Source organism: Phascolarctos cinereus, unplaced genomic scaffold, assembly GCF_003287225.1.
Source record: "Phascolarctos cinereus isolate Bilbo 61053 unplaced genomic scaffold, phaCin_HiC Scaffold_9;HRSCAF=440, whole genome shotgun sequence".
NCBI classification, from domain to species: Eukaryota; Metazoa; Chordata; class Mammalia; order Diprotodontia; family Phascolarctidae; genus Phascolarctos; species Phascolarctos cinereus.
The window spans coordinates 256959308-256978680 of record NW_027556402.1 but is presented as its reverse complement, the minus strand read 5'-3'; the positions used below and the strand labels follow the sequence as shown (position 1 = coordinate 256978680).

Here is a 19373-nt window from a genome sequence, read left to right as displayed (position 1 = left end):
GCAAAACCCCTTTGGGGGGGGGTTCTCCCGAGGCCACTGAAGATTTATTGAGGATTTATTTTTGTCCTTGTTTCTTTTCCCCAAGGGGCTTTTCCTTGCAAAATGCTGGACGAAATGTGAGTAGGAAGGATGGGGGTGGGGGGGGTGGGGGGTTTGGCATCCTCAGAGGGCTGCCTTGTGAGGTCCCCATGCTGCAGCTTCAAATACAAGCAGAAACACATTTGTGTACATGTTCTTGTATGTCACACTGACCAGGGGTCCATGGGACAAGAAAGGAAAAGGCAGGGCGAACGGACTCCTTAACTGGAGTTCCAGGGACTCTGAGACTGTGTCCCTGGTCAACGCTGACTGGGACTGAAGCACTCAGGCTGTTTGGGAAAAGGGGGCCATGACAAAGGAAGAAATATTGGTGGGGGGAGCACACAATTCATGGAACCAAGGCAAGAAATACCATTTACTCTATCCTGGGGTGGAAGGAAAAAAACCAGGAGCTAGAGTAAGCCAGCCGTGTGGCGGGGTAAGGAGGACAATCCTTGAGCCGTCAAGGGGCAGGCCCCCAAGCCAAGCTGGGCCGCCTGCCGCCTCCAGCAGGGCAGAGCTCTGCTCCCAGCCTGAGCCAGCACAGGCCTTCCACCTCCACAGCCTCCCGGGGCCAAGAAGGGGAGAGGTGGGAGGTACGCCAAGGGCAAAGTGAATCGACAACAGCTCCCCTCCAAGCACAAATGCAAATCCAAAATTGCAGCCGCCCACCCACTTGGGCTTTGTGCAAAGCCGCGCCGCTCCGCCGCTCCCCCCCTCCCCCAAGCCATTACGGACGGATTGAGCTAAAAGCTCAAGGCCAGGAGGGGTTAGCGGCAGCGGAAAGGGAAGCTAAGGTGAAGCTGAAAGAGGGTGAAGATGGCGAAAGAGCAGGGGCGGCTGAGCTCTCCAGGGCCGCTCCCTCCTGAGGTCTAGCTCATCGTCCCCAGGACCCATATCCCCCCACAGTCTGGGCCTTGGGTCTGGTGGAAGAGGCTCCCTGCTCCTGGGGTGCAGGGACTCCCCAGGACTCACTGCAGCTCTGAGGGAACGCGGGGAGCGAGCTGGGAACAAGGGAGACTCCGGCTCCCCAAGAAAGCTGGGGAGAGGACAGGGGCTGGGGAGGCGGGAAGGGGGCTCTCCAAGGCCTTGGGAGGCCTTAGGCCACCGGGCAGAAGCCCTGCTCGAGTTCCCCAGCCCCCACCTGCAGCACAGATCTAATCAAGAGCTTTGGAAGGGAGGCTGGGGGGTGGGAGTGGGCGACAGGACTCACTGCCCACAAGCCACAGAATCAAATGCCCCTTGGTGCCGGGGGAGGGGGAAGGCAGGCTTGGGGCTCCGCCTCCTTCCTCAGGGGCATCATCTGAAAAGAGGTGCCCTCCGGCTCTGCCCCCTAGCAGCAGCCTCCACTGGCTGGCTTCACCGGGGTGCTGTCGATCTTGAGGCTGGGCCGCTCGCCCCCTGAGGCAGCCCCAGGACCCATTCGCTTCTTGATCTCCGCTGCCATGGTCATGAAGGCCTGCTCCACATTGGTGGCATTCTTGGCGCTGGTCTCCAGGAAGGGGATGCCCAGAGAGTCAGCAAACTCCTAAGGGGAAGCCAGGGGAGTGTGGGCAGGTCAGAGGCTCTGGAGGGAGCCCTCTGAGCAGCCCCCCCCACCCTCCCCCCCCCGCACCGAGCCCTCACCTTGGCAGTGGGGTTGTCCACTACCTTCTTGGTGGTGAGGTCGCTTTTATTGCCCACCAACAACTTGTTGACATTCTCACTGGCATATCTGTTAATCTCCTCCAGCCACTGTTTGACGTTGGCATAGGATTCCTAGAGGAGATGGGGGTGAGGGGCTCACCTTCAGGCTGAGGAGAGTGAAAAGGCTCCCTCCCTCCAGCCCCCAACCCTGAGCAGAAAGGGGTGGGGGGCAGACAGAGCCAACGTTCCCTGCCCAGAGGGACGCTTAGTAGGACTCTTCCAGCCCCCCATGCGGGGAGAGAGAGGCTGAGAATCCGAGGTAGAAGGACAGAGGTCACTTATTCCCAGAAGCCTCTGACAGCAATACCTGGGACACAGCCCCCCCTTCATAGCATCTTGGTGGGTCTTTAGCGTCTAGATAGAAAAGGGGCCTAGCAGCCGGGAGATTTTCATCCATCACTGCCTAACCAATGGAGAGAGTTTGAAGTGAGAAGCCAAGATTCAGACCATGTGACCCTGAGCTGGGTACAAGATTCTCTATCTGCAGAATGGGAGAATGTAGGCAGAGGACTTGGAGCCAGAAGGTGCCGAGGGCATCACCTGACACAAGGAAAATGATGTGCCCAGAGAATAACTCCGGCCCCTCCTGCCACAGGAGAAGGGGGGGGGGGGCCCTGTGTGTCTGTCTGTCTGTCACAGCTCCAGGAAAATGGCTCTCAGTGCAAAGAGGGATGGGGCCCGGCTGCTGGCCCCTGTGAGCTTCTGGGCAATCCGGCCCAGAAAGTCCAGTGCTGTGGGGGGCAACTGTGGGAGAAGGCCCAGGGCCCCCTCTGCCCCACTCCCCACTTGCACCTCAACTGCCTCCTCCTCCTCGGCTGGCTACTGGCACACTGCAGGGCCCAGCCTGAGGCTGCCAGGCAGGCTGGGGCCCGGGGGTCCTGGCAAGGCCGAGCTACCTGGTCAGTGACATCATACACCACGATGATGCCGTGGGCCCCTCGGTAATAGCTGGACGTGATGGTCCGGAAGCGCTCCTGACCGGCTGTATCCCACTACGGCAGAGACGGAAGACAGGGATACAGAGGAGCGCTGTGAGGGGGCCCAGGCCAGGCCCCTCCTGACCCCCTCGACCTCCCCCCCCCCACCAGAGAGCAGGCACTCACAATCTGGAGCTTGATGGTTTTGCCGTCCAGCTCGATGGTTCGGATCTTGAAGTCGACCCCAATGGTGCTGATGTAGCTCTCAGTGTACGTGTCATCCTGGGAACGTCAGAGAGTGCAGCCTCTGAGAAGCCAGAAGTCCTGCTCTGGCCGAGGCCCCGGCGCCCAACCACGGGGGCTCCCGGGCGTCTCCCCCGAGAGCCCCAAATAAGCCCTCCCGCTCCTTCTCATCCTCATGGGGCCGCAGTCAGAGGGCAGCCAGAGTACTGCAGCTGCCTTCCTGCAGACCAGACCCAGAACTCGAGACAGCAAACCAAGGCCCGGAGATGGGCAGGAGACTCACAGCGAATCGGAGGAGCAGGCAGGACTTCCCGACGCCTGAGTCGCCGATCAAGAGCAGCTTAAACAGGTAATCACTGGTGGGAGAGGAAGGGGAGGACATGAGAGCCCAGGAGAGGCCCCACTCCCACCAAGCTCTTCCTTGGGCCCAGAGCCTGCTCTAGTTTCCAGAGAAAACGGATGCATGTGGAAACATGGAAAACTGTGCAAGACACTTCCCAATAAAGGTAGAAAGAGAATTCAAGAACTGCTAAGAAAGAGGGACAGGGACTGGGAGAAGAGGCTGCTGGGAATTCGGGCAATGCACAGGCCTCATGCCATCGGTCAATCCCAACCAGCCTGTGAGGTATCACCACATGGATTTTCACCCCCTTCTTACAGATGAGGAAACTGAGGCTCAGAGCAGGGATTGTATGTAAATGTCAGGGTCAGGATTTGAACCCAGGTCTCCTTGACTCCAGGTGACACGCTCTACTCACTATACCACAAAACCTGCCTTATTTGCCCAATTTAACAGAACAGACTGTGCACTAACAGCCAAAGAGTGGACACCTCCCAAGCATCCAGCCGGGCGCAAAGGGCAGGAGCTAGCCAGGAGGAGGTGAGCGACCATCACAGGGCAATGAGACTAGGAGGAGCTAATAGCCGTGAGGCCATTCCAATTTACAGAGAGGAAAACCGAGGCTCAGGAGAAGGGCGTGAGGAGAGGAAAGCATCTGCTAAAGCGTCAGTGAAGGGCGTAGCATTTCAGAAGCCAGGCCTCACTGGCCTGAGGCCACCTCCAAAGGGCAGGCGAACAAAGATGACAAGAAAGCGAGGTGGCCAAATGCTGCAAGGCCCGGTCTGGCTGCTGCGTTAGGGCCGCAGACCATCGACCAGATGCCCAGGGGTGGATGGAGGGAGCCGTGGGGGGCAGGAGAGAGTGATTCTTCAAAAACACTGATGACTCAGAAGGACAAGAAGAGCTGGGTCTATTCCAGAGGAGGAGACTCCCTCGGGGGCAGGGTCTGCAGGCAAGCTCTGAGCCAGGGCTCAGCGCTCTTGTGTCATGGAGCCTTTGGCAGTCCGGCGAAGCCGCCAGACCCTTTCTCAGAACAGCAGTTGTGAATAATGAAGGGAAATGCTCAATATTACTTAAAAGGTTAGTGAAAATAAAGATGCCATCCTCTATGTGCCCAAGGTCACAGAGCCATGGAAATCTTGGTCAAGCTGGGGAAAAAGCCGGCCTAGGCATTCCAGGGAAAGAGGAGAATCCCTCCTGGGCCATGTTCACCCAGGCTGGATTCGGTGTGTGAGCTCCACAGCAGGCTCCCCGAGATTCCTGGCCCTGGGAGCCTCAGAAGAGGTAAAGGCCCAAGGCCCCGAAGAGTGTGAGTAAAAGCAGAGGGAGGGGGAGGCACCCCTCCAGCCAAGCTGGGCAGCAGGGCCTCTGGGGCCGATCACCCACAGTCCTTCACTTTCCCTGTCTAAACATTCATCCTCTCTCCCTTTTCCCTTCCACAGCCAAACTCCCAGGAAGGGTAGGGGACACACTCCTGGTCTCACTTCGGTTCCTACTCAATCTCTCTTAACCCCTCAGGGTCTGGCTAGAGGTATCACCACTGGCCAAACATCTGGTAACTGCTCAAGCCAACAGCTTTGTACCCTCCTACTACTAAGGTCTTTGCAGACTGGGTCAGGGCTGCCCGAGCCTGGTCCTCCTCCTGATTACATGCCTGCCCCTCCTCAGCCTCCTTCCATGGCTCTTCAGTGGGCATGCCCCAGGGCTCTGCCTTGGCCTAAATGTACCTCTCACTCCCGAGGCCTCCTGAAGGCTTCTCCCCTCATACATTCTCAAGCCCCTCCCCACCACAATGCAGCCTCTGGACAACTGCCAAAGCCAGGCCCCTTCTTCTTACTGCTTCTCAGCTCCAATGCAGATTCCTATTATTCGGCATTCAAAGCCTTTCCCACTCTGGTCCCAACCTCTCTTTCCAGCCTCAGTCCATTACTTCGTTTTACAAACTCTCTGAGCCTTCTCCCAGCTCCTCAGCCTCCCCTCTTCACACAAGAAGCATTACCTGCCCCGAGATGACTTTCATTTTCATTTCGTGTACATTTGAGCATACCTCCATGTGTCACTACTGTTCCCCCAGACTGAGGGCAGGAACCTTTCCCCTTCTGGCCTGGCCCATGGCACTTTATAGGAATGTTTGCTAGTTTCTCTCTAGCTGGCATGGGTTCAATCATCATCATGACACAGATGACCCAGCCCTGAGGGCAGTTTTGCCACACCCATGCTCCACCACTCCTCCAGGCTAGCACAGGCTTCCAAGTTCCTCATCCTCCTTCCCCTCTCCTTCCGTTTCCTCCATCTTGCCAACGAGGCTCCGCTCAGACCCCCCCAGCCTGCCCACCTGGCATGGAAAGCTCTTCCCAGCTGCCTCCCACTGACCTCCACCCCTTCACACTCTGCTCTATCAAACTGTCTTCCCCCACGGCTGGAGGGCACTCCTTCCTCACTGCTGCAGCATTTATTAAGTACCTACTGTGTTCCAAGCGCTGTGCCAAACCTTGGGAATACAAAGACCCACAACGAGCCAGGCTCTGCCCACAAGGGGCTCACAGTCTAACGAGGGAGACAGCCTGAAACAAGCGTACAGATAGATGGCACTGGGAAGGCCTGAAGGAAACCAGGCAGCTCCGTGGTCAGAGGTGAGGGGCAAGTGTTCCAGGCCTGGGGGCAGCCCAGAGGTGGAGAGTCTTGTTGAAGGAGCAGCCAGGAGGTATGTCGGTGCATGAAGACTGGAAAGCGGTCAGGGTGCTGATTATGAAGGGCTCTGAATGCCAACTGGAATTTCTATTTGATCCTGGAAGCCACAGGGAGCCACTGAGCGGGGGAGATGCCGCGGTCAAAACAGGGCTTTAGGAAAATCCCCGTGGTGGCTGAATGGAGGATGGGCTGGAGTGGGGAGAGACTGGCGGACCCCCAGCAGCTACTGCAATAGCCCAGGTATGAAGTGCCCACGGCCTGCACCTGGGAGGGGGGCGCATCAGGAGACAGAAGGGGGGCTAAGAAGAGATTCAAGACTTGGGAGTGGGAGGGCCTGGGACAGGATGGCACCCATGACAGTCGCCGCTCCAGCGCTCCCTCCTAAACGAGCCGCTCTCATGAGGACAGGGTCCTCTCTCAATTACTCTGTCCTTGCTTGCCATTTACTTATGTACGTGGATCTTCCCAGTGGACTATATGGTTCTTGAGGGAAGGGAGCATTTTCTTTTCGTCTGTTGTGTCTGGAACACAGTAGGCATTTAATAAACACTTATTGAAGTCAGCTTCCTCATAGGTTTAGGTTTACTTCTTAGACATTAAACCGTTATAGAAATGTGAACGATCGTTGTTAGGGATGGAGACGTTCAGGGAGAGGGGAAGGAACAGCTGGGGTTTTTGGCGTCGGCATCCACACTCGGGGAGTGCAGAGGACCCGAGTTATGTCTACACTGGAGAGAAGAAATAAGTCAGGTCCACACTGTGGGAGGCATTAAGTGAGGCTGCGCCGAGCCCTATGCACACCGGGATGAAGCGACGGGGTCCGTGCACCCTGGGGGGCTTCCCTGTGGCTGTGTCCAGCCCCCCCACCCCTTCACCACGTCCCCATCGCTGCAGAGTGTAAGCGGGGGGGGGGTCCCCGCGACGCTCGCATGGGGAGGGGGCCCGGTGGGCTGTGGCTCTGGGAGGGCTCCAGAAACGACGAACCCGCGCGTGTGTGTTGGGGGGAACTCCAACCTGAATCTAGAAAATTCCAGAGTCCCCAAGAGAGGTGGGGGAGAGGGAGACCAGGGATGGAAGGAGGGAGCGGGGGGGGGAGCGGCCTCCCCGGCCCCCTCCCAGGCTCTGGGGGGCGTGGGGGGGGTCCTGGCTAGGCACCCCCCCCACAGGACCCGGATGTGGGGGGGGTCACTGAGGGCAGGAACCCGGATGTCGGGGAGAAGGGCAGCGGGGACCCCGGTGGGGACCCATGAGGGGAGAAGGACAAGTCGGGGACGCGGGGCCCGAGGCCTCCCCGGTCTGAGGGGCGGGGGTCCGGGCAAGGGTCACTCACTACTCGGGGTTCATGGCGGCGGCAGCGGCCCCGGTCGGTCGCTCCCTCCCTGTCTGCTTCGCTCCGCCTCCCGCTCCAAGATGGCGGCGGCTCCGCCCCCACGCGCAGGCGCAGGCGCAGGCGCAGGTCCTCCCTTCTCCCTGTCGCACAGCGCTGCCTCTTGGAACCTGTAGTTCTCTCCTGCCTTCATTCTCTCCCCGGCCGCGCAGGCGCCCGGACACCGCGACGCATGTGTACCTCCTTGCTTGGCACCCCCCCCTCCACCGTACTCCCTTCTGGGATTTGTAGTCTTCTACTCATTCCCCCAATCCGAAGGGGCTTTTCCGGTGGAGGGAAGCCCGGGGAATTTGGGGCAATAATCATTACACCTATAGCCTACGTCTACACATCACCTGCTCTACCCCTTAGTAGCTGTGTACCCTTGAACAGGTCACCTAACATCGTCTCTGGCCCTCAGTTTCTTCTATTAAAATGAGGGAGGGGCTTGAGGCCATTCTTCCATATTTATTGGTGCGCATCCTGCCTGCCCTCATGGTAGGCAGGGTGAGCCCCTGAGCCCCCCCTTCTCCTCGCTCCTCTCCCCAGCAGTTTGGAGCACTCTCCCACCCCAACCCCAACACGAGGGATGGGAAGGCTGCACAGCTTCCATCGACAGACTGGACTCATCGGGATTCAAACTGGCTTTATTTCTACAGCAACATCTGAACAAAGCAAATGGGTTCCCCAGCCCACCCCAACCCTGCCCCCTCCCAGCTCCGGGAGAGGAGTGCAGCCCCCTCCCTCAGAGTCTGGAGGGGAGAACTGGGAGCAGTAGGAGCCCCAGGAATGGCTCAGCGGGCGGTACCTTGGGAGGGAGGGGGCGGCAGGGAAGGGTTTCGGAAGTCCCTGGAATGTGGCTCAAAGGGAGTGCTTTAGGCCCAGGCACCATGCCCCGGAAGGAACAAAGATGAGAAAAGTGAAGACGGTGTCAGCTACTGTAGACGAGAAGGTACCGTAGGGGGCATGGCCCTTCCATCCTACACTAATGGGGTTTCAGGGGGTGAGAAGGCAGGCTCCATCATTTGGGCATATTTCTGCACTTGTGTGCGTCCAAGACCTTGTCTGCAAGGGGTTAAGGCCTGGGTGGCATCCCTGGACAGGGAAAGGGCTAGAGGAGGTACCACGGACAGGCAGTGGGGAAGGGAGTGGCCAATAACTTATTTCTCTATATACAGAAGCGGAGGCCTGGGTAAGGGAGGAGAGGGAGGCCTGGTGGTATTCTCTTTCTCCAAGGCCAGGTGGCCCAGCCTGCTCTGGGAAGCTCTGCCAGGCACCCGCTTTTCACCTTCCTGGCTCCCACTGGGAGGAAGGGAAGAGGGAAATAAATACAAGGGCGGGGGGAATCCTGGCTCCTCTCTGCACTGTCACCAATGTGACGCTTCTCGGTTTTGTGACTAACAGTGCTAGACCGGGAGGGGAATAAGCTTTGAGCTGCTAAGCCTGAAATGACAGGGGGAGAGGTTACCCTGAGATCAAACAAAAAACACTGAGGGAGGGGACCTGTGGGAAACAGCATTTGGGGGAAGGGTGGCCTACGCAGGGCGGGAGCGAGGCTGAGGATCAGGTGGCCCCCTGCGCCTGCCGTCCCTGCGGGAGATGACGAGGAGTCAAGGAGGGCCCAGGCCCTCCCACCCCTCCCTCTTAGCCAAGGAGAGAGCTCCGTCGAGAGAGGTCAAGGGAGCTGGAGCTGAGCGTGCGGCTGTCGGACAGGTTGGTGTCGCCGGGCTGTGGGCAAACAGGGAGGGTTAGAGAAAGGTCCACCTGCCTCATCCTCACATCCTGGGACGCAGGGGTCAGGGGGTCTTTGCACGTGGGAACCACCACAAGTCTGGTGAAATTCCAAGAGGCCCTGCCCCCCGGGGATGCCTGACAGAGGTCCTGCCAGAAAGGCCTTTGGCCTTTGGTCTGGAGAGGCATTTATTGGGTGGGGGCGGTGCCGGCCACGGCCTCTCCTGCAGGCAACTCAGACTGGCACCAGGCTCTGAGAATCAGCCAGAAAAGTGGGCAGGGAGACCACCTACCCAGGGTCCCTGAGCCACACCCACGGTTCCTGGCACCCTATGCTGGCTGCAGAGATACTGTCTGCCCTCAGGAAGCTTAGGTTCTGTTCACAAAATGGTCCCAAGGGGGAGGGAGCACCTACAGTCTGGGAGGGGAGGGGTGCTGGGTCCTCCCCGGCTCTCCGTACCTGGATGGCCTCTTCTGTGCTCTTGTGCAGGAAGTTAAGGGAACTGGCTCGCTTCATCCTGCAGGAGGGAGAGAAGGAGCTGACATTTCCTAGGGGAAGGCAGCTTGGAGAATTTGAAAGCCAGAGGGAGGCCAGACTGGGGGCCAGGGAGGGCGGGGCTCTCACCGAGGGTTGGGAGGCTCTTGGGGTCCGCCCCCCTGCAGCTTCTTCACCAGCATCTCACTGCTGCGCCTCAAGGCATCGCGAAGCTTCCCAAAGGAGCCGCTTCTCCGGAGAGCACCGCTGCCATCCTGGGGGCAGAGGAGCCAGCCACGCTGCTTTCCACCCTGCTGCCCCCTCCCCGCCACCCCTTCCCCCACCCCCGACCGACTCTCAATGGCCCCCTCACCCCGGCCCACTCGGCTGCAGGCCCCGAATCCTCAGGCTGTGGGTCAGCCTGAGATCCCGTGCCTCCAACGCCCTCTCGGCCACTCCGGCGCTCCCCTCGCCCGCTGCCATCTTTCAGCAGCTCCACAACCTTGGTCTGGCTCACGGCATCCAGGCCCTGGTTGCAGGAGGAGAGGGTTGAGGTAGAGGTGAAGCGGAGAAGTTCCCTGACCCCTCCTGCCTTGGCCTTCCAGGTCCCATGCCAACCTGCTTCCGACTGCGGCTGGCACAGTCCTCCAGCGTGTGAGCCGCCTCCATCTTCCCTTGCCGGCGGTAGAGAGCCCCGAGGCTCCGCAGCGTGGTGTTCACCGTGGGGCTGGGGGACGAGGCAGCATGACCCAGGGGCCCTCGCGGCCTCTGCTCACCAGCCCCAAGGCCCGCAGCCTCTGAGGCCCCGCAGCCCCTAAGGCCCCCAGCTCCTGAGACTCCCCAGCCCCAAGGCCCTCAGCCCCTGAGACTCCCCAGCTCAGCCTCTCTCACCTGTCCACTTTACAAGCCTTGTACCAGCCACCGTATTCTCCATAGGGAGTGGTGTCCCGACGCTTATCCTGAGGGGGAGGAGAAAAGTCAAGTCGCAGGAAGGGAAAGGGCTGAGGCCGAGCCCCGCCGTAAGAGGGCTGAGCCCTGGTCTCTGCCCCCCATACCTTGCTCTCCTCCCGCTCTTCGGCGTGCATCCAGATAGGCTTGTTGTCTCCTGGGGGAGACAGAAAGGAGGGGCTGTCACAGGGCCTGGAGCCCAGCCTGGCCAAGGGCAGGGGGCTGGGGGGGGGGGGGCAGGGGAGCACTTGCCATTGACTGAGCCGAACTCCTTCTCATGGGCACGAGTCAGGATCTCTTTATACAGGGTTTCTGCGTCTTGGTACTTGCCCTGCTTCAGGTAGCAAGAGGCCTGAGGAAGGGGGAGACGAGGGGGACAGTGAAGGCTCTGGCCTAGCCACCAGCCCGGCCCTGCCCCCCCCGGGACCTCCCCCCCTCCAGGGCCTCCCCCTCCCAGGCCTCCCTCGGCGCAGGCACCAGGTTGTTCTTGGTCTTGGCCACATTGGGGTCGTCTGGGCCCAGCCGGGCCTCGTAGATCTCCAGAGCACGCCGGTAGTAGTACTCCACCTCCTCGGCCTTGCCCTGGTTCTGGCACAGCAGGGCCAGGTTATTCAGCTGCTTGGCCACGTCCGGGTGGAATCTGCCCAGCACCTAGGAGCAGGTGGACGCTCCCTTCGCTTGTGCTCTGACCCAGCAGCCGCCACCCCGGCCGCCCCACTGCTCCTACAGCCCCCGGGGGGAAACGGGCCCAGCGGGCTCTACCTTCTCTCGGATCTCCAGGGCTCGCTTACACAAGGGCTCTGCTTCCTTGTATTTGCCCCTTTTGCCATACAGGACTGCCAGGTTGTTCAAGGTAGCTGCCACCTGGGACCAGGGCGAAGGAAGGAAGAAAGCTGCAGGGCCCTGGGGAGAGAGGGCCCTCATTCACCCCCCACCCCCAGCCCAGGGAGGCCAGGCCTGCTCACAGCTGGGTGGTCCTTGCCCAAGGTCTTCTCCCGGATGGCCAGGGCATCGTTGAGCAGGTGGGCGGCTTCTTTGTATTTATTCTGATCCCTGAGGGGACAAAGAGATGGCATGGGGGGCAGGGGAAGGACCACCTGACCCCGAGAAGAGCACAACGGCTACTCGCGGGACCTCGGTTAAGTCGCTGCCCTCCCTGGACTGCCTGCTCCCCATCTGTAAAATGAGACTCCTGCCAGTTCTAGAGCCAGGACCTCGCCCGGGCTGTCGGGGCACACACATGCTCCCTTTCTTCAGGAGATTTACGGTTTCCATAAGGGGCTTGGGGCAGGGGAAGGGGAGGAGGGCCAACTCAGAGGAGTGATGGGCTAATGAGGGGCTTTCAGGCATCAGTGAAGGTTTTCTTGGGGTGGGGAGGAGGTGCTCATTACCCCACACCGGCCCCTCCCTTCACCTGAGTAGGGTCAGAATCCAAGGCTGCTTCTCATTCAATCATTGTCCAGTCTTGCCTGACCCTTTGTGACCCCACTTAGGATTTTTTTGGCAAAGATACCGGAGGGGTTTGCCATTTCCTTCTCTAGCTCGTTTCACAGATGAGGAAACTGAGGCACACAGGGAGAAATGACTTGCCTAGGGTCACTCAGCTCCTAAGTGTGTCTTCCTGCCTGCAGGTCCGCACCCTGTGCCCCTCAGCACTGAGCTCCAGGCGTCCCCTTACCGATACACGAGAGCTAAGATGTTCAGCATGGTGGCCACATCGGGGTGGTCATGTCCTGAGGTCTTTTCCAGGTCCTCCAGGGCTTGCTTACAGAGGGGCACAGCTACCTCATAGCGCCCCTGAGAGGCGTACTGAATCACCAGATTGTGCAAGGTCCTTAGCCTGGCGGGAATCTCGTAGCCTCCATGCTGGGCAGCAGCATCTCCACCCCCAGGGCCCTGAGCTGGAGGAAGGCAGGAGGTCAGAGGGGGCCCCAGGGCCCAGAAATAAGGGCTGTCTACCGGCTGGGGCAGTGCAACTGCATGCTGGGGAGTCCTGGGAGCTTCCTTCATCTGTTGCATACTTCTGGGTCCTCAGGATATGCAATCACCCCCCTTCTGAGAGGCATATAGATGGTCACCTTCCTCCCGACCAGTCACAGAGCCCACAGTTAAGAGACCCCCTTCTCCCCACCTCCCTACCTGGGTTCTGTTCCTCCTCGTTAGGGAACAAGTCATCCACAGAATCCTTGGAAACATCCCCCTTCTCCTCCTGAGGAAGGAAGGGATGGAATCAGGAAACCAGAAGAAAAAGAATCACACACAGGGGAAAAGAAATAGAGGATCCCGCAGAGCGAGGGGAGCCAGGGATCCCTTGGGTCAGCCAGAGTACGACCGGTGGGCAGGACCCCGGGTGGTCAGATGCAGGGAAAGCCCCCCAGCCGGAGGAGGTTGGGGCCAGGGCTCACGTTGGGAGAAGGGTCCTCGTCCAGCTTCCGGATCTGGCTCATAAACAGCAGGTGCTGCTTCTCCTCCTCCAGCTGGACCACGGCCTGCTCGCTGCGCTGCAGCTTCTGCTGGGTCCCGGCCAGCTCCTCCCGGAGCCACTGGTTCTCCTGCACCAAGCGGCGCACCTGGGCCCGGAGCTTCTGTTTCTCTGACTCTACGGCCCCAAGGTGGCCTGACAGTGCCAGGATCACCTATGGCCCCTCGGCCAGGAGAGAAGGCTGAAGGGGGCGGCCGGGGTGGGAGGACAGGACTCCAGGTCCCCTCTCCCACGCTTGCCTCCCCTAGACCTCAAATGCTCCTGCTCCCAGACCCCCCGGTACCTGAGCTTCCCCAAGTCCCAGCTCGATGGCTTCCAGGGATCGGCGCAGGAGCCCCGAGCGCTCCTGGGTTGCGGGCTCAGCCTCTCCTGCCTCCCGCCCGGCCACATTCTCCAGCAGGGAGGCCAGCAGGGCCCGGTGCTCGCCCCGCAGGGTCTCCAGCCCCTGGATGACTGCCTTGGTACCCAGCACGATCTCATCCTGACTCAGCTTCTCCTCCCGGGACATCACCAGGGTGGCCATGGCTGGAGGGCTTGGATTTGGGAGGAGGCCCCTGCGGGGGGGGGGGAGGACGAGGATGCTCGGGCTCTGACAGCCTGGGGGGGGGGTTGCCCCCCAGTGAGGGTCCTGCCTGGAGCTCGGCCGGGACTTCCTACAGTGGCCTCCAGGGGGCGTCTCCAGCTGCCGCTCTCCAGACGCATTGCAGTGGGGACCGGCCCCTTCTCTGCCCCCACCCCGGGGACCCTGGGGAGGGGGCAAGGAAGGGGCCACCCTTGGGTGGTGGGGAGGACCCCCGATTGTTGGCGGGTGTATGGAGTCCTGCCTTGTCCATCCGCTAGGGATGCAGGTCCTTCTGGGGGGCGATCTCCACCCCCACCCCTTCCCTCTAAACTGTACACAACTTGTAGTATGTCTGGAGAGTTATTCCTTGTAGACCCCCCCCGGGGAGCACCCCTTGACAGAGAGGGGAGCTCCCCATTCTCCTGGGGGCACCCCGTAATAGAGGGAAGCTTGCCCTCACCCTGGGAATGCTCCATGACAGAGAGGAGAGCTCTGGCTCCTCTTGGGGGGCACCTCATAATAGAGCCGAGCTCCCCGTTCTCTTGGGGCCATCCCGTAATATAGCGGGGCTCCCCTTCCTCCTGGAGGGCACCCCCTAATAGAGCGGAGCTCCCCCTCCTCCTGGGGGGTACCCCGTAATGGGGGGGAGCTCCGCGCCCCCAGGGATGCCCCATGACAGTCCCCGAGGGGCGCCGAGGGCCATGGGGAGCCCCCCCATCCCGTAGGGGGCGCCCGAGGCGGAGGGGTGAGCTCCCGGTCCATCGTCTTCTCCCCAGAACGACGCCCCGCCCTGCCTCGGCTCACCTGCGCGCCCCAGCCCAGCCCCAGCCCCGGCCGGCCTCCTCGGCCTCAGCTGCCCCACACGGCCCGCGCAGGCTCCATCGCCGCTTCTCCCGGCAGCCCCCGCGCCCACCCCCGCGCCTGCGCGATCGCCGCCGCCGCGGGCCTTAAAGGGGAGGGGAGGGTGCGAGGGGGCTGCCTTAAAGGGGAAGGCTAGCGGGGGAGGGGGAGAGGAGCGACACCCCCCCACCCCCAGCGGAAGGGTGGGGTTTGCTGGGAAGCGAGAGCGGGGCTGCCCTTGGGTGTGCCGTGTTTACACTCCCCAAACTCCCCCATCCCTCTTTCCTTCCATCCCCCATCCCCCATCTCCCTACCCCTCCATCCCCCATCTCCCTATCCCTCCATCCCCCATCTCCCTATCCCTCCATCCCCCATCCCCCCATCTCCCTATCCCTCCATCCCCCATCCCCCATCTCCCCATCCCTCCATCTCCTCCATCCCTCCATCCCCTCCATCCCTCCATCCCCTCCATCCCTCCATGCCCCCATCCCCCCATCTCCCCATCCCTCCATCCCCTATCCCCTCCATCCCTCCATCGCCTCCATCGCTCCATGCCCCCATCCCCCCATCTCCCCATCCCTCCATCCCCTACCTGGCTCTGCCTCTCCTCTGGTCACAGAACAGGCCGCACGAGCTCCCCGACCGCTGCTGCCCCTGGAAACAAGCCCGAGGTTGACCAGCAAGCCCGAGAGCGCCCCGGGCGGGGCCGCACCTGCTGGTTTTCCTTGCCCCGCGGGACTCTCAGCAGATGCAGGCGGCCAGGTCACGGGGACCTGGCCCACCACGGCAGGGGCGCGGCGCACCAGCCATACCACCTCTTATCGCCTAGGTGTGCCAGAAGCTGGCCGGCGTCCCCGGAGCTGCTTTCGTCCTTCCTCTGGGGATCCCGACGGCTTTGCAGCGTCACGCCTGGGGCCCCTGCTTCATTTGCTCCGTCTACCCCAGGCTCCCGGTGGAGCATGTCCAGCTGATGACCTTTGCCTGCCCCTCACAGGGCTCACTTCCAGACCCCATACGCAAACGGACCTGTAATTTCGGAGTTGGTTTGGAAGCCTTTCTCTCTTACCTGTCTTCCTAGAAGTGTGTTTCAAAGGCCATCCTTCCCTCCCCTGACTACAGCCCCGTCTGGTTCCGTCCAGTCCCATCCCGGGCTTTTCTCCGTTTTTCATGACTTTTTAAGGACGTTTGAATCTTTTTCACTCATACCCTTCTTGAGGACCTCTTTTACTCCAGTTATGGCTCCAGCATTGTTTTATTTCAGCCCCAGTCAATCAACACTTACTTACTAAGCGTCAAACTATTTAGAAATACGACAGGCACAGGGTAGGATCAATCAGTGTTCTGGCTTTGTAAAAGTTCCTTCACCACTCAGGTCCCTCTGGTTCTGGGATCTTTCCCTAGGGGCTCGGTCAGAAGACTTATATGCGCATAAAACAGAATGAAACAAGATAACTATATCCAATATTTATACAGTTTTTTTAAGGTTCACAAACCCCTATACACAATCACCTTATTGGACCTCAGCAGTGTGGAAGGTCCCACACCTAGCCACCTCCTGTGACTCACTTTAAATGGCTTATATTTGGCCTGCCGAAGACTGAGTTAATATTTACAGTTTAATAACTGTGGGATCCTCAGCACCTTCTTCCTCCCTTTCCCACCGAGGCACCATCACCACTGAGTGGTGTCACAGGACCCAGGGTTCTTTGGTCCTTTTCCTGGTTGCCTGGGTTGTAGTCGTGGTCAAAAAATTCATCTAGGAGCCTACTTGGTAGTGGTGAGCCCCTCACTTGTGCTTGGGCTGATCCTCAGCTGAAAGTTAGAAGTGTCAAAGAATGGGATTGACCTTGTGCCATGGAAGTGTAGAACCATTCCAGGGTGAGGCTTTGGAGCAGGACTTTGGAAGTTGGGAGGGAATAGAGATATCGTCTAGTTGTATCCAACTCTTTGTGACCTCGTATGGTTTTTTGTTTGGGCAAAGATACTGCAGTGGTGCACCATTTCCTTCTTCAGCTCATTTTACAGAGGAGGAAACTGAGGCAAGCAGGGTGAAGTGATTTGCCTGGTGTCACACAGGTAGGAAGTATCTGAAACTAGAAGAGGAGTCTTCCTGACTCCTAACTGGGTCCTCCGTCCTGTAGTTCTCTTCTCGGTGACCTCATCAGACCCCATCAGGTCCCAAATCTGTATCTCAGCACCCTGAGCCTCAATGCAGCATCACCAACTGCCCGTCAGACATTTCCAATTGGATGTTGTCGTAACTATCTCAAATTCAATACATCCAAAATAGAGCTATCTTTTTCTTCCAACCTACCCTGATTTGACACTTTCTAGTTTGTGGCATGGTCCACCGGGTCAAGAAGAGTCAGACATGACTGAACTACTGAACAGCAATACAAATTTCTGTGTAGGGCATTGCCTTGATTCTGGTCTCCTAGGTTGGAACCCAAATCTTGTTTCTCCTGACATGCTGTCCCTCATGTCTGGCTGTTTCTGGTTGTCCACAGGACAACTATCTTAGCTTATACAATGGCCTCTTAATTAGCCTTCTTCTAGTCTGCCTCTAGTCTCTCTCTCCCCCAAAGCATCTTCCACAAAGCTGCCCGAAGGGTCTTCCTTCTGCACAGATCTGGTCATATGACTTCTCCACGCTCTACACTATAAGGGGTCTCCTATGGCCTCTAGGATAAATGAGAAAAACCTGTTTTTCTTTTAAAGTCCTCTGCAGTCTGGCCCCAGACTATGTCATCCTGGATATCGCTCTCCCTCCCATACGAAGATGTTGCCAGACTGGATGCTGGTTCTTATGCTATACTCCATCTCCTGCCTCTGGGTCTTTGCATTGGCTGGTCCCCGTGCCTGGAGTGCCTGCTCTCCTTACCTCTCCTTCTTAGAATCCTTTACTTTCAAGACTCAAGCCAAGAGTAGACTTCTTCTTGAATTCTTTCTTGATGCCCCTAGCTGCTTGTTCTTCCCTCCACCAAAACCATGTTGTATTTATTCTGTATGCATTTATATATGTAAGTCTCCCCTGATAGACTGTAAACTCCCTGACTTCAGGGACTGTTCCATTTTCATCATTGTGTTCCACCATTATGAATATCAAAATTAACTATGAAGGACACATGTAGGAAAATGCCATTTGCATCCAGAGAAATAACTGATCCATAGAAGTATGCCTAGAATAATTTTATGTATCTATACCTATTTGTATCTAATGGTAGCTATATCCAGGATGAGGGGGGAGGGAAAAAAAGGGGGGGAAAAAAGACATTTACATGATAACTTTATTATATATTTAAAAGGAATAGCAAGTTGTATATAATAGATTTGCAGTTTCATGTGCAATGCTTTTTTTAATTATACTGTGTTATAGAAATGCTTGTTTTAGTCCATAAATTAAAAATGAATATAACATTTAAAGAGAGGCCGCTAGGGGGCGCCATGGTTCACAGAGCACCAGCCCTGGAGTCAGGAGGATCTGAGGCTAAATCCAGCCTCAGACACTGAAGAAGCCATGTCATCCTGGGTAAATCACTTAACCCTGATTGCCTCAACAACAACAAAAAAAAAAAAGGGAGGGGAAGGAGGAACCCCTCAGGGGCAAGGTGTAAATGTTCAGTGAAGAGCAGAGCTGGCCAGGTTAGATGTAGACTCGCTGATCAGAGGGGCCGCAGGGGGTGGAGACATCCCCCACTTGAGGAGGCAGCCGGAGATGGGGAAAGACAGAGAAGTCGAGGGAGTCGAGAGCGGTGCTGGGTTAGAAGGGAGAACAGCGGGGAAGGGGAGCTTGGGTTAAGTGATTCGGGTAGGGTCACACAGCCACGTGAGCGTCAGGCATTTCTCCCCGATTTCAAGTCCATCGCTCTTTCCCTCCTCTGCAGCTTTGCCGTGGAGAGCCGGGTGGATGAACTTGGTCGGAGTGAGGCTCTCATCGGCGAAGACTTGCGTTCGTGCCCTCCAAATCTTCCACCCTCCTCCTTCATATTCTCCACCTGTGTTTAGATGCCTTTGGAGGTCAGGCCACTCTACTGGGCAAGCTTTGTTAAGCACTTCCTGCATGCCAGACGCTTGCTCGGCCCCTCATTGTATTGACTGATTTAAATCAGAGAATCACACAACCAGGGAGGTGAAGGGGACCTCGGCAGCCTCTAGTCCAATTCGGCCATGAAAGGAAGCCCGATAAGTGGTCACCCACCTTCTGCTTGGCGTCCCATTCCACTCAACAGCTTCCCTCAGGAGGTTTTTCTTGATGCCAAGCCTAGAGTTGCGTTTTTTCAACTTCCCCTCACAATTCCACTCTCTGGGCAGAACAAGTTAGAATAAATCTAATTGCTGTCCCATGTGACAACTCTTCAAATACTTGACAGCTATCATATCTCCCTGAAGTCTTCTCCAAGCTAAACATTCCTAGTTCCTGCCCTCCCCCATCATGGTGGCCTCCTCTGGGCACTCTATAGCTTATTAATGTCCTTCCTAAATGGCGATAGCAAGAGCTGAACTGTTTACTCTGGATGAGGTCAGGTGATGGCAGAAGACAGGGGGACAATCACTGCCTGCTTCACGGGAAGCATGGACTTCTTAGTGCAACCCAAGGTCACCCCATGAGCCTTCTTGGCTGCTCAATCCCAGTACTGAATCCTATTGAGCTTACAGTCCACCAAGGCCCCAGATCTTTTTCAGAACAACTGCTGTCCAACCCTGCCTCCTCCATCTTATGCTTTTAAAGTTGATTTTTTTTTAATCCAAATGCAAGACTCTGTATTTATCTCTATTAAATTTCATCTTCTTAGAGTCAACCTAATGTTCAAAATGTCTTCAGATCTCGGCTTTGTCATCCAGTGTACTTAGCTTGATGTCATCTGAACATGGGATGATTATACCATCTATGCCTCCATCCAAATCTTGGATAGAAACATTAAACAGCACAAGATCCCTGGGTTACTCCGCTGGCGACCTCATGCCACATTGACACAGAGCCATTAACTACTGTTTTTTGAGGCTCACCATCCAA

At 57.9% G+C, this 19373-nt stretch overlaps 2 protein-coding genes across 3 annotated transcripts; both read right to left on the bottom strand.

Moving 5' to 3' along the window:
• Window positions 1–426: 426 nt before the first annotated feature.
• Window positions 427–7394, bottom strand: RAB1B (RAB1B, member RAS oncogene family). 2 transcript variants are annotated; one of them, XM_078148560.1, is made up of 7 exons: window positions 7286–7382; window positions 3208–3280; window positions 2868–2963; window positions 2661–2756; window positions 2072–2167; window positions 1705–1836; window positions 427–1606 (listed from the first exon to the last, which is right to left on the bottom strand). In XM_078148560.1, exons 1-7 carry the CDS (start codon window positions 7297–7299, stop codon window positions 1412–1414), a joined length of 702 nt encoding a protein of 233 aa, XP_078004686.1. In that variant the 5' UTR covers window positions 7300–7382; the 3' UTR covers window positions 427–1411. The 2 variants fall into 2 exon arrangements, with proteins under 2 accessions (XP_078004686.1, XP_020823758.1); XM_020968099.2 differs by lacking the exon at window positions 2072–2167 and having other exon boundaries at window positions 7286–7394.
• Window positions 7395–7952: 558 nt separating this feature from the next.
• On the bottom strand, window positions 7953–14431 carry KLC2 (kinesin light chain 2). The gene is made up of 16 exons (XM_020968274.2): window positions 14324–14431; window positions 13241–13511; window positions 12881–13111; window positions 12615–12684; window positions 12154–12376; window positions 11441–11528; window positions 11238–11339; window positions 10953–11126; window positions 10728–10827; window positions 10583–10632; window positions 10419–10486; window positions 10146–10254; window positions 9901–10056; window positions 9678–9802; window positions 9513–9570; window positions 7953–9049 (listed from the first exon to the last, which is right to left on the bottom strand). Exons 2-16 carry the CDS (start codon window positions 13478–13480, stop codon window positions 8966–8968), a joined length of 1878 nt encoding a protein of 625 aa, XP_020823933.1. The 5' UTR covers window positions 13481–13511; window positions 14324–14431; the 3' UTR covers window positions 7953–8965.
• Window positions 14432–19373: the final 4942 nt, after the last annotated feature.

Coding starts and splice junctions, on each gene's coding strand:
- RAB1B (XM_078148560.1), bottom strand. Junction 2,964..3,207: donor GCCTGCTCCTCCGATTCGCT/GTGAGTCTCCTG, acceptor TGACGTTCCCAG/GATGACACGTACACTGAGAG. Junction 2,757..2,867: donor AAACCATCAAGCTCCAGATT/GTGAGTGCCTGC, acceptor TCTCTGCCGTAG/TGGGATACAGCCGGTCAGGA.
- KLC2 (XM_020968274.2), bottom strand. CDS start 13,480: ATGGCCACCCTGGTGATGTCCCGGGAGGAGAAGCTGAGTCAGGATGAG. Junction 12,377..12,614: donor CGAGGAGGAACAGAACCCAG/GTAGGGAGGTGG, acceptor GCCTTCCTCCAG/CTCAGGGCCCTGGGGGTGGA. Junction 11,127..11,237: donor CCCTGGAGATCCGAGAGAAG/GTAGAGCCCGCT, acceptor ACCTGCTCCTAG/GTGCTGGGCAGATTCCACCC.